Source organism: Motacilla alba, chromosome 3 (genome assembly GCF_015832195.1).
Source record: "Motacilla alba alba isolate MOTALB_02 chromosome 3, Motacilla_alba_V1.0_pri, whole genome shotgun sequence".
Lineage (NCBI taxonomy): Eukaryota > Metazoa > Chordata > Aves > Passeriformes > Motacillidae > Motacilla > Motacilla alba.
In genome coordinates, this window is record NC_052018.1 from 1030520 (window position 1) to 1043252 (window position 12733).

Here is a 12733-nt window from a genome sequence, read left to right on the forward strand (position 1 = left end):
ATCGACTGGACCTCGAAGAATTGCATCGCCTCTATGTTGGTAGATATACCTACTCTGTCTTTCCTTCCTTTCCTATAGGGTTCTTCTTTATCTCTCTATCTCTCTCTCCCCCCCCCCCCCCCCCTCTCTCTCTCTCCCCAGTTCCCTCCAATGCATTTTGCTGTGATTGTTCAATAAAGTACATTGATTTTGTTTCTGCAAACCCCCTTGCCATGTTGGTGTTTTGTACCCTGAGATCAGATAATGAACCATCACAATCTAGTCCGTGAGGGCGAATCGTGACACAGGGGAAGGAGCCAATGGGGTCTAACAGCTTTTTGAGGGAAGCTTCTTGTGTCTCCCTAGACCAGAGAATGCCTCCCTAGGGTCTCCACAACAGGGGACATTTCAAAGACAGCCCCATATGTACTGGGCTCAGGTCGTAAGTGATCAAAGACCTAATAGGTTCATCCTACCCCGGACTACAAGCAACATCCTCCTGACAGCCTGTCAAGAGATGTGGAGCTGTGTGTAGAACAGTGGTGAAAACAACTTGTTTGCCTACCTTATGGAAATCTGGGACTCTTGAAGTAACAGTTCATTTAAGGACCCTATTAGTTTACAAATTTGTTTTTTTTTTTGTTTACAAATTGTTTTTCTGTTTGCAATTTGTTTTTCTGGTAATGGTTGTTTGTTTTGTTTTGTTGTTGTTTTTTTTTTCTAAAGGTTCTAAGGATTAAACAGTGTCGTGGTTTGAGAGGAAGTGAGTTTTTGGGAGGTGGTGGTGGTCAAACCAATAGGTGCTCAGATGTGGCACCTAGTTTGGCCATTGAGGATATGGATACGCCTCTGAGAACACAGGGGTTAAAAGCAAGGAACTCCCAGGGAAACTCTCTCTTGGTTCCAGTGGATGGAGAGGTCAGACCTCCCCTGCCCAGCTTCGGGCTTGGCGTGGGAGGGGAAGCCACGAAGCCGGAGGGAGGTAGGCCGGAGCCTTGGGCAGAGAAGGGAGGTGGAGGCCCCTGACCCCGGCAGGACAAGAGTGAGTCCCCCACAGATTATGGAAGGGTGGAAGAACTCTGTGAGGCATCGGGCAGCCCCCCTTTCCCAGGAGGGAGAGAGAGAGAGAGAGGTGCCAGTGCTACCTTGAAATTTGATAGCACTGGCCTGGCCAAGAAGAAGAGGGGGGCGGCAAGAAGAGTGCCTGGCAGAGCCAGCGTGGGAGTTCTGGATGAGTAGAGACTGTGATTTTAACCCTTCAGTGGGATGATGGAAACCTTGCAAATGCTGATCCTCCGGGAGCTGAAGGAGAAGAGAGATGGGGATAAAGTAGGAGGAAATACGCAAGTGTGATGAAAGCTGTGCAAGTGAAGAATGACCGAGAGAAGTTGAGAAAAATCGTAGGTGGGAGGAGATGATGGAGTGGCTTTTGGCTGGACTTTTCTTGTATGGCCATGGACAGAACATTTCCTGTAATACAGAGACTGCATTTTAGGGGGAGGCGATGGCTTGGTGCCAAAGGAGTGATGTGAGCGGAGACGACAGGTGATGAGGTTATGGTGCTCTCGAGACCCCTCGGCCCCAGGGGGTGAAATATTGGGGGGGACTAGTGTCCCAAAAAGGTGAGAGACTGTCGTTTTCTCCTGGAACTGGGCGAAACATCCTGGAAAAGAAAAGCCTAAAAGCAGCTCTGGTCCATGTGCAGTGGTGAGAGCAGTGGACATGGAAGGAAGAAGCCATGAAGGTGCTGCTGAGTGACGTGGAAACACAGCTGGACTCAGCTGTGTTTCCAGGGGAAGCCTGTGGTGCAAGAAGGACTCATCTCTCCTTGATGAAATGAGGGGTGATTGTCGGAAGGGTGGAGATGGACTGAGTTGATTATTTGAAGGGTAATGGACTGGTGAAAATCTAAGGTTTTGTTTTATGATGTGGGAAATTGAGTGGGGGGAGGAGAAATGTTTGGGAGGTTTCCATTTTGCTCTCTCTGTGTTCATTTTATTATATTTGTGAGATAATAAAGTTTTTATTCCTTCTTTGTTCACAAGTGGAGGCCTGCTTTGCTCTGTCTCTGATCGCATCTCACAGCAGACACCAGGGAGGATATGTTTTCATGGGGGCATTGGCATTGGGCCAGCGCCAAACCATGACAAACAGTTTCTTAGTTTCAGAGTCAAGTTGTAACTATAAGTAGGTAACCTGTAGCATGCTAGCCTGACAGATTGTGATCTCACTAACAGCTGCTGGAAGGGAGTGCTGCAACTCCAGTAGTACATGGAACACATCTCTAGCTGGGGAAGCTAGGTTTGTCCAATTAAATAAAAGACCTCATTCAAATTAAAATCATGTTTGTGGTAATCACATATTCCTTGAACAGAGAGAGACACGGACTTTCCCAGGATTTTCCTGAAGAATGTCTGTGAGAAAGCTCAGACAAAGAAGAAAAACAAGTCTTCTCTTCACCTGCTGCATCTGTTGTTTGGCACATGTGGAATGTGTTATGGAGATTGTTTGCCAAAAGGGATTTCTTAATTCGACCCTGGTGAGGGTGTTTTGATTGACTGACCAATTAGGTCAAAGCTGTGTTGTGACTGTCTGTAAGGCTCATGGGTTTTTAGTTAGTATAGTGTAAGTGTTAGTGTAGTATGTAGTATAGCTTAATAAAGCATTTCTTCAGCCTTCTGAAATCATGGAGTCAATGCATATGATTCCCTGATGAGGGATTTGATACAATGTTCATACAATGAAGGTTCCACTTCACAGTCACACCCCAACACCATCAACTCTCCTCAGGACCCAGGCAGGGTGTCAGAGACTGGAAAAGGCTGATCAAATTCCTTGATTTTCTATCTTTTGCCACCAGAGTTGTGTGCAATTTTGACATCTTAAGAATATCTGCTCCGTATTTCTCTTGTGCGCCAAGCAGAGGAAAGGAACCCCAGTTTTGCCCCTTACATTTAAATGTTCTGGGGTGTTACACAGGGTCACCGCACCCTTAGTCCCAACTGGGGCAGCCTGGGAGAGCTGCTGCATCCCAGTGTCACGGGAAGGCACTGCATCACAAACTGGTTGAGGTTGGAAAAGACCTTTAATCTGTTTGTGCTCATCCCCACAGCAGGACCTGCAAGGAAGGACATACCAGACGATGCCACTGAGGGAGACTTTGGCCAAGGAGTCCTGGCAGAGACAGGGAAAGGTGCAGAGAACAGTCTGGCTGTACTGGAGAGGGATCTGGGACAGCTGGCACAGGGAAGGTAGCAGATGAGGGAGCCTCTGCCCTCCTGATACCCCAGCCCAGGACTGAGGCCTCCCCCCTTGCTGCACTGGGTCCTCTCCACTGCCCCCCTTGTTGCACTGGGACCCCCCAGTCACTCCAGTAGCTGCACTGGGACATTCCCCACACTGCCCAGGAGGTGACACCATGGCCAGGGGCACCTCCACTCCCAGTCTGGCTCCAGGAGCCTGCCCAAATCCCCTCCCAGCCCAGGTGTTCCCAATCCCTGGCACTCAGCCCTTGCAGCACATGTTTACATGGCCCCAGCTCTGGCTCCTGTCACTGGCTCTAGGACTGCTTGGCCAGGGCTGGCCTTGGCGGAGTTTGGGCCCGTTTCCCTTTTGTCCCACAGGTTCCCAGCTGAGCAGCTCCAGAACAGAGCACCTCGCTGGGATCAACCTTCTCAGCCCTCCATGTGTGTGACAGGCCAGCCTTGGTTCCCAGCCCTGCCTCCCTTGGCACCTGCCCCTGACATTGGTTTCCCTGGATGTTGTGGTTTGGGGCTTCCTGCCCTCTCTGCTGACCCTGCAGACAGTGAAGCTGCTCCTGCAGCAGAGTCCCTGAATGGAGCAGAGCCTCTGCTGTCACACCTCCTCCCCCAGTGCCACCCCCTGTCCCCTGCCTGTATTCAGCACAGAGAGCTCGAGTCACCCCCAGCTGTGCCTCCCCTGAACACAAAGGAGACACAGACCAGTCCAAATCAACTCCTTTATTAGCAGAGTGTGAAAAATGCCAGCACCTTGTTTTAAAATTTTAAAAGTTTACCAGTAATAAAATAGTTATAAAAGTAGTAACAAAAAATTACAGCAATAAGAATTTGGACAATCAGTGTAAGACAATAAAAGGCAATAAAAAGCAAAGAGTTACAGACGTATGGGTGCATTTTACTCTTTCTGCCAAGCAAAAGCACACCTCGCTAACAAAGGATCAATCCTTAAAAGCAATAGCCTATTGCACATTCATATATCTCATACATGATGCAAAAAATTCCTTTAAAACAAAGGATGTTTTCTGGCTATTGTCAACTCCTCCGCTCATCTTAGAAATCAATCGTCTTGGTCCCTAAAAGTCTGGTTCTTCCCAATAACAAGGCAATAATTCTTTTTTTAGGATTTTTGGTGTCTTCTTGCTGTTATCTCTGTGCAAAGAATATCTTGATTCTCTTATCCATTCTTTGAGCTAGTTAGAAAAGTATCATCCATCACATAGTTCCTATTTTATCTGATGCTATAGCCTAAAAACTATATTTACCACACTACCTAAAAGAGAATAATACAACATAACTTTCCAACATAACATATATAGTATTCATTTTAACATTTGTGAAGAGTAAATAATAAAATATGCATTTTTCACACAAAGCCTGCAGGTGATGAGGCTGAAGCAGCCCTTCAGCAGCTCTCCAGGAGACCTTGGCCCTCCCATTGCCAGCGGGGTTGCAGCACCTGCACAGCAAAAGCCCCCACAGCTCCCTGGGGCAGAGCCAGCTGGTGCCACCTTCTCCAGAGCACCGCTCCAGTGCCATCAGCCTGCCTGGACAGTACCAGCACTGCCCCGAGGGCTGCTGCAGCAGGTGCTGGCAGACAGGATTCTCCACATGGGGCATTCCAAAGGCTTTTGCTCAGCAGAGAGGCCAAGGGCAGGAGCAGCTTCTGCTGGGGCTGAGGGCTGCAGGGAAGGGCAGCAGCCCCAGTCACTGGAGCAGGAGCGGCTGCCCTGCACAAAGACACAGCACCCCCGAGACAGGGAGTGAAAGCACTGCCTGAGCTCCGGTGTGGTCGTGTCACTGCTTTCCTGAGCCCGCAGGCACAACAGCTCCTGCTGGGAGAACAGCCTCAGTTGATCCAGGGGACTGCAATGAGGGATGGAAGGATGATGCCCAAAAGCCAAGCAGCCCAGCTTGCCGCCAGTGTGGAGCTGGCCTCAGGTCCTGCAGGTTTTTCTCCGAGCAGGACAGCTCCTTGCAGCAGGAAAACTGCCTTGGGGGCACTGTCCCTTCTTGTCTCACAGCAGCTGATCCAAGGAGTGCTTGGAGCGCTGCCTCTGCCCTTGCCCTGGCCCTTGGGCTCGGGCTTGGCCACAAGGCCGATTGCCCCAAGGAGGGTGTTTGGTTTGGCTCTGTGTGAAAGCAGAGGGAAATGTTTATGGCAAACAGGCAAGCGGATTCTGGCTTTCTCATGAAGCAAGGGATTTGCTGTTCAATGGCTGCAGAAACATGCCTTATTTCAACAAATTTGGGAAAAATTGGACACCATTGACTTCACTGGGCTTGAGACCGTAATTATTGTAACTGCATTTTGTGGAGAGTCTGGTACAAAGTTCTCCTAAACTGCAAAGCTGTTGTGGTTCTTCCTTCCCATAGACGTGGCCTAACGCTTCTGCAGCTCTGACAGTGCTTCCTGCTTGGTAATTCTCTGCCACGCCTCAGGGATTTTTCCTTTGCCCTGAAATTTCCCATTGTACAGGGCTTCCAGCTGTGTCCTGAAATGAGACACAAACCATTTCCAGTACGCCTGCATGGATGAATCGGGAAGAATGTTCCAAGTGGCATAAGGGGGTCCTGCATCCCGGTATTTCTTGTAGGGAATCCATTTGCCGTTATCAAACCTGAATTTGAGATTACTTTCAACAAGGCTGGAACAAATATCAATGACCAGCTGGTCTGTCCCACGCCACATGGTTCCCATCAAAGCTCGTGGGCGATGGAAGACCAGCTGATGGTCTCCATCATGATCCCGCATGGTGTTTGTGCAGACAGCCCCACAAAAGGGACACTGTGCCCAGCACCCTGCAAAATGCTCCGCCAGGATGGTGTGAGGCTGCCTTGAAAATGAGCTCAAGTCAGCATAAGCAAATTCTTTCATGAGCCTGTCCTTTAGGTCATCCAGAGGTTGTGCCATGGCACTGCTCAGGAACTCAATGTCTGTGACCTCCTGGTGCTCAATGCCCTTCAGGTCACTTCTGGGCAAGTTGATCACCTCTGACAGTTCCCTGCAAAATTCATCCAGCCAGAGAGAGACTTTGTCTTCTCTGTCTTTTCTGTCTTTGACAGCTCGGGTTGAAAAAGAAACAGCTGACAGGATGTTTCGATACAGATGATCAAGGGAGGCATTCAAAAAGTTCTCCATCCTCCTGCTCCCATCCAGACAGTAGCTCTGGACTTGTATACCAATGTATTTCTGAAAAAATTCATCTGGATGCTTAAGGTAACATATGAAATACTCAAAATTTTCCTGCTCTGCCAGGAATCTCAGGATGCAAACTTCCAGATTGGCTCTGCTGCCCTGGAAATCTGGGAATTTGCCCTGCAAGTCCTCAGCGATGTCTTTAGCTGTCCTCTCATAGACAGCACGGCTAAGAGCTGGTTCAATCTTGTCACAAAGGAAACCAGCAAAAGTTGTGACAGAAGTGGCTCCTTGGCAGGAAATCTGGAAACATTGGAAGAAATATTCTCTCTTGCTGTTCAGGTACACAACTGTGACATTTGCCTTTCGGAATGCTTCGTGCATGGCTTTAAACCTTTCTGCTGCCATTCTGCACAGATACAGAGACAAATCCATGCTGTAATCTCTGTTAAAAGTACATTTTGCATAGCAGGGGACAGAGTTCACACCTTTCTGTACTTCATTGAGTATTTCATGAATAAAATTTCGACTGTAATCGCGTTTCTCCTCTTCCTTCTTAGCAATGTTTGCCTTCACACATGCTATGATGTTGTCTGTGATGCCCTGAAAATAGATTGCATCAGCACTGAAAATGTTCCGGGGATCTGGGATATAGTGTAAATACTTTTTCTTCATGATGTGTTTATCTGGATCAAAAGAAAACCCTCTGCCTCTGGGAAATGACCTGATCCGTGCATGGATACCCGGCTCCTTAAAGTGCTCAAGAAGGACATCTTCAATTTCCCCATCAATATCCACCCGTTCTGGAGGATGAGAAGTTCGAGACACTTCAGCAATCCACTGGTTCCAGAGAAGAGTAAAGTGGTCCTTCAGTTCTCTCTCACTGAGGCTCTTCCCTTTCAGACTCACAGCCAGCTCCCTACTCTTTCTCAGGAGCCCATCTTCATATTCCAACTTCCTTGCATCCAGTTTCCTCTGCTCCTTCTGCAGCTCAATAAGATTCTCACATTTCTTTTTTGTTTCATGGAGAAGAGTCTCTTTTAGTTCTTTCAGCTTCAGCTCGGTGCTGGATTTCCACTGGACCAGTGTCTCACTGTCTTTGTCTTCCCTGAAATACTTTTCCACTTCTTTCTCAATGGCATCACTTGTCTCTTGCACCAGCCCTTCAAGGTGTTCTCTGGTGACATTCTGCAAGTCCCCATTCCGAATTTTGTTGTCCAGTCTCATCTGTACATCTAAGATGTGACTCCTCAGCCTCCAGGTCCACTGACTAAAGGCACTTTCCAGTCTCCTGTAGACAGCAATCTCCAGGGAATTCTTGAAGCTGAAGACAAAGTTTTCATTCAGCAAAGCATTCCAGAGGTCACCAATACGATCTTTCAGGCTCGAGAACCTCAAAAAGCAGCGCTTTGAATCCTTGGCAGTCTGCAGTATTTTGCTTTTGAGTTGCTGGACGTTCTGGCTGTAGGTGGGGTTGGGTGGTGCCATTGGGGGGCTTCCTTCCCACAGGTGAGCAAAGTAGTGAATGTGGGTGTTCACATCAAAGCCAATGACATCGCTGAAAGAGGAGATGTCACAGAATTCCTGCTGGGCAGCCACCACTGCCATTTCATCCAGCTTTTCCTGCAAACGCCTTTGTCCTTCCATGTTCTGCTCCTTGGCAGTTGCTTCTCCCACGTTTTGGTGGACGAAGAGGCAGCTTGGGGAAAGATTGACTTTCTTCATCCTCAGGAAAGCCTGCACAGCGATCTGGAGAACATCTTGCATTTCTGACGGATTTTCTCCAAAGATATTGATCAGAGTCACGTTGCCAACACCAATGACAAAGGTGGCCAGCTCGTTGTCATGGTTCAGGGAGTGTTTATTGGCCATCTCGATGGCACGAAGTCCCTCTGTGTCAACCACCAGCACAAAATCAAAGCCCAAGTCTTGCTGCAGCTCCTCTGCCACTGGGATGAGCTGCATGAAGGCTCCGCGGGTGCATCTCCCTGCGCTGACGTTGAACTGCAGACCAAACATGGCATTCAGCAGGGTGGACTTGCCCGTGCTCTGGATGCCCAGCACGGAGAGCACAAACACTCGTTTGTCCCCCAGCCTCTCAATTAAGCTGTCAAAGATTGCTCCCACCCAGTGCAAGGCCAGGTAAGAAGCATCCCCATCCATCAGCTCCACGGGATATCCTAAAACCATCAGCTCTGCTGCGATTTCTGGCAGTTTTTCAAAATTGTCATTCTTGGTATTCATTAATTGCAGAGCTTCATAAATCTGCCCTGCCTCTCTCAGAAGGTGCTCCAGGCCGATGGATGAATCGTTGATTTCATCAGAGAGGGCATCCAAGTGACTCAGAAACTCAGCATTGCCTCTGGGCTTTTTCTTACTTTTCTTTCCTGTCTGGATTTCAGACCATAACTTGTGATACTCTCTCCTCAGTTCTTCAAGGCGTTCACAGGACAGCTCGTCCATAAAGACCTTCATCCACTGCAGGAAGTATTTCTTGGTATCTGCTGGCTGGGCCTGGAGAAAGCCAAGGAATGATTTCATGAGTGGGTTGAGAGGGAAAGCTCGCTCAAGTTGCTTTTCTCTTATTGCTTTCTTCTCATTTTCAATTTGGCTGCGATGATGCTCAATGCTCTTGTTCCCCTTCTCCTGCAAGCGAGTGAGTTCTTTGTCCTTTTGGCACCACAGGTACCACAGTTTTCCTTGAAGTGGCAACAGCTGGGATTTGATCTCTGACAGCTTCTCTTTCTTCAGAAGCTCCACCAGCTCCTTTGCCTTTGCTTTGGCTGTCTCACACGCGGGTTGATCTGCATCCACTATGAATCCATGCTGGCGAGCTTTGTCCACACAGGCCTCCAGGCTGAAACATTGATTAGATCCTTCCAGGAGATTCCCAATTGTCTTGGTCAGCTGCTCCATCAGTTCTGCTTCGTTTCTGTTCTTGATCCCTATTTTTATGTTTTTGCTGGATTTTCCATCTGCAGCGTTCTCTATTTCTGTGAGAAGGCAAACCAAAGGCCTTTGTGACTGCAACAGGTCCTGCAGAAGCTTCATCCCCCTGTTGTCCATGTGCTCCCATTCAGACACAAGAGCCACGTTGACAGCAGATATCTCCTGCAGGAACTGCAGCTGTGCTCTGTGATCCCTGGCGTCTCCATGCAGGTTACAGAAAGCCACACAGCGCTCAAAGGTGTCACTGGGGCTTCCGCCAGGGCAGTACCAGGCGATCTCCACCAGCCCTTCCATCAGCAAACGCTCTCTGGTGCTGCCTCTGCAGTGGCGGTGGAAGAAAGTGTCATGTTTGCGTTTGCTCAGCAGAGCATTCAGGAGCTGGGATTTGGAAGAGGAGTCTGAGCTGCCAATGCGGATGAAAGACACAATGGGTGTCTGTGCCTGAAAGATGAGTTTGTTGCTGTAACTCTTTGTTTGGGCCTGCTTTCCTGACTTCTCCACCTCTTCCCAGCTCCTTTGGATTTGGTTGAGTGCGTAGAGCGGGAACTCAATGCGTGAAGTGCTTGGGTTGGGCACCAGCAGAGGCAGCGCCAGTTGGCAGAATGCCAGCTTGGTTGCAAGGGTCTGTCTCAGGAAGTCATCAGCACAATGGAAAATGGCCATCTGCAGGTCCATGGGGTGCACATGGCTGTCCCTGCTTGCACGTTGAGGGGCTGCTTTCATCAGATTTTCAAGAAAGTTTGCTGAGGAATCTGACAGCTCATCCTCTTGCTCTGTGGTTTGTGGCACAGGTGCAAGGCCTGGGTTGCTCCTTTCCCAGCAAGTCAGGTACCTCACCTGGTAATCCACAGTTAACAGCATTTGCAAGAAGAAAAATGGCAGTTCCTTGTCCTGGCTGGGCTGGCTGTCCTGCAGAGATGTCTTGCAGATGGTGTGGAAATCTCCTAACCCCATTTTCCTTGGATAGTGACATTCCAGTCCAAGGCGCTTGAGCAGCTGGAGGAACTCCTGGTTTGCAATGGCTTCATCTCCTTTGGATTCACAGCTATCTGACATGGATTGGGTCTGACTGGGGGCCTCAGGTGTTGGGAGAGTGTCTTCCAGGTCTCTGAGTATGTTCTGCATCCTCTGCTCATCCCATTTGTCATGCAAGCACTCACTGATCAAGGACTCCAAGTCCCCTTCCAGCCTCTCCCAGTCTTTATCTCCACAGTGCTTTTGGAGGAGATTCTTTATCTGTGTGGACCACAAGCCTTTCATGTGATCTTCCATGAAAACTAAACGCTCCCTCTTCTGCTCTGGGGACAGCTCTTGACTTTCGGGTGTCAGAGTCAGACCCGTCAGCAGGAGGAAGGCCTCAGCTCTGTTGGCATCTTGCTCTTTTAGGTTCACGTACTCCTTATGTGCCGCTTCCATTTCCTTGGCCAGATAGTGAATTTCTGGGTGTCCAAGGAGGTGCTGAAAAGTGCTGCTTTCCACCTGATACCCTGTGCTGGTTGCAATCAAGAGCACCAACAGTTCCATGTCCTTCTGAGCCTGTTCCTCAAGAGACTGGAGTAAGGAATAAATGGCGAGGCTGCTCATCTGGGTGGCTTCTATCTTTGCCTCATGAACATCAGAAGCAGAGCTTCCTGGTGTGTAGGTGACAGCATGGATGTGCTCCTTCATTTGCTGCAGTGTTTTGATGAGCTCTTGAAGCTCAGAGACTTTGGGAGATCTGGGAAGCGGGTGCTCAGTCTGGGAGACCCACTGCATAATGAAGGAAGCCTGAGGGAAGTCCTTGACAGAGTAGATATGAGGATTCAGGAGGCTCCTCAACATTACCTTGATAAAGGTGGTGTTTTCTGGAGGTGACTCCTGGCAGCTGCGCACAGTGTTCACCAGGAAGTCCTGCAGGGCTTTGTCTGACAGGCACACGTTGATCCACACACTGGGGTTCCCAGATTTTGCATTCAGATCATCTTTTAGCTCCATCAGCATGAGCAGCTTCCTTTCATCCACTTTCGTCACATCCCAGGCCCTCACAGTCCCCATGAAATCTCTGGCCTCTTGCACTGCACTGCCCAGTTCCTCTCCAAAAGTGATGCCTATACCCTGATTTGTCAGCGCTTTGTACCCAGCCCTGAGGGCTCTGCTTAACTGATCTACGGATTTAAAATCCCCACAGTGATTGCGCAGGATGACATCCCACACTGGGATCAGCTGAAAGCCACGGTCGATAACGCACCACGTTGTGTTATCAGACACGAGCCCCGTTTTCCACTGAGGAAGGGAAGCTGTGTCTGCTGGGCCCCCTGTGTTCACCACGTAGAGCTGAATTTCTTTATGAGAACTCTCTCTGGCTGTTGCCGAGACAGAAGCCTTTGAGCTGGATTTAGAAACATCCAGGGCCCCAGCAGCACTTACCAGGAAGTCACCATAGCTGTTGCTGACAAAGCTGTTCAGTGCTTCAGACGCTTGTTGTCTCCTCTCTTCCCGCTGCTCGGCTCGGAATCCTTCTGTAGACGCCTTCCACCAGAATATCCCCCCAAAGTGGAGGGGACCCTGGTTTATGTGGGACCCAAACCTGCTGAAGAAGCTCTCACACATATTCACCAAGGCGGGGTTGTCTTCTTCCCAACTGAACCTCAAAAGCTGCTGCTCCATGTCTTGCAGCTCCCACAGAGCCGCATCTGAGAGGCGAAGCTGATGCCTTTGGAAGTAGCAGGAGGCCAGAGGGATGTACTGGTACTTGGTGGTGCAATAGTAGCTCTGCTCAGAGCGGGACTGCTGCATGTCCTCTGACTGTGAGGAGGTGCTGTACTCTATATTTCCTCTTGGATGTTGGACTTCTCCTACTTCGTCCTTCCAGACGATGGCAGACATGCTCATGCTGAACCCCAGGTGCTCCATGGACTTGGTGAAAGTGGATTCTGCTGCAGAGGAGGAGAACTCCTTCCTCTCAAGCAGCGATCCTTGCTCTGGACCAGCCAGCTGGAATCCCTCAGGAACCCTGAGGAGCTGCTCTCGCCGTGCCAGCACATCTTCAGGTCTGCTCGTTCTGTAGATGCCCTGCAGGGCCAGTCCCCCCGACGCCCGCGTCAGCACCTCCGTGTCAGGGATGTTCTCCCTCCTGCCTGCTGACTGCTCCTGCTGCTCCAGCTGCTTCTGGATGCTCTCCACCACATCTGCCAAGGGTTTCTCTGGTGGTGGCCAGAACCCTTTGGGAATCTCCATGGCTTGCCACAGAGTCTCTGCTTTCTTCCTCAGAGCATCCTGGCTGTGGCTGCGGCTCTTGAGCATTTCTGTCAGATCCTTCAGGGCTTGTTTGGCCTCTTCTTGTTTTTGCTTTTTCTTGTCCAAGTACTCCTTCTGCACCTCTTTAGTGGTTTTTTTCTCATCTGTTATTCTCAGGAGTTTTAGGAGTGCC

The 12733-nt window shown here is 49.5% G+C and overlaps 2 protein-coding genes and 1 pseudogene across 2 annotated transcripts in view; all 3 read right to left on the reverse strand.

The window, feature by feature from the left end:
• Positions 1–12733, reverse strand: part of LOC119699072 (interferon-induced very large GTPase 1-like) — a 179779-nt gene that overhangs the window by 90828 nt on the left and 76218 nt on the right. The gene's annotated exons all lie outside the window — the stretch shown is intronic.
• The window catches only part of LOC119699070, a 75614-nt pseudogene that overhangs the window by 29304 nt on the left and 33577 nt on the right, over positions 1–12733 (reverse strand).
• On the reverse strand, positions 3978–12729 carry LOC119698526 (interferon-induced very large GTPase 1-like; the record flags this gene model as incomplete). The annotated part of the gene is made up of 1 exon (XM_038130496.1): positions 3978–12729. A coding segment is annotated over one exon (7110 nt), but the record flags the coding sequence as incomplete, so codon positions are not given.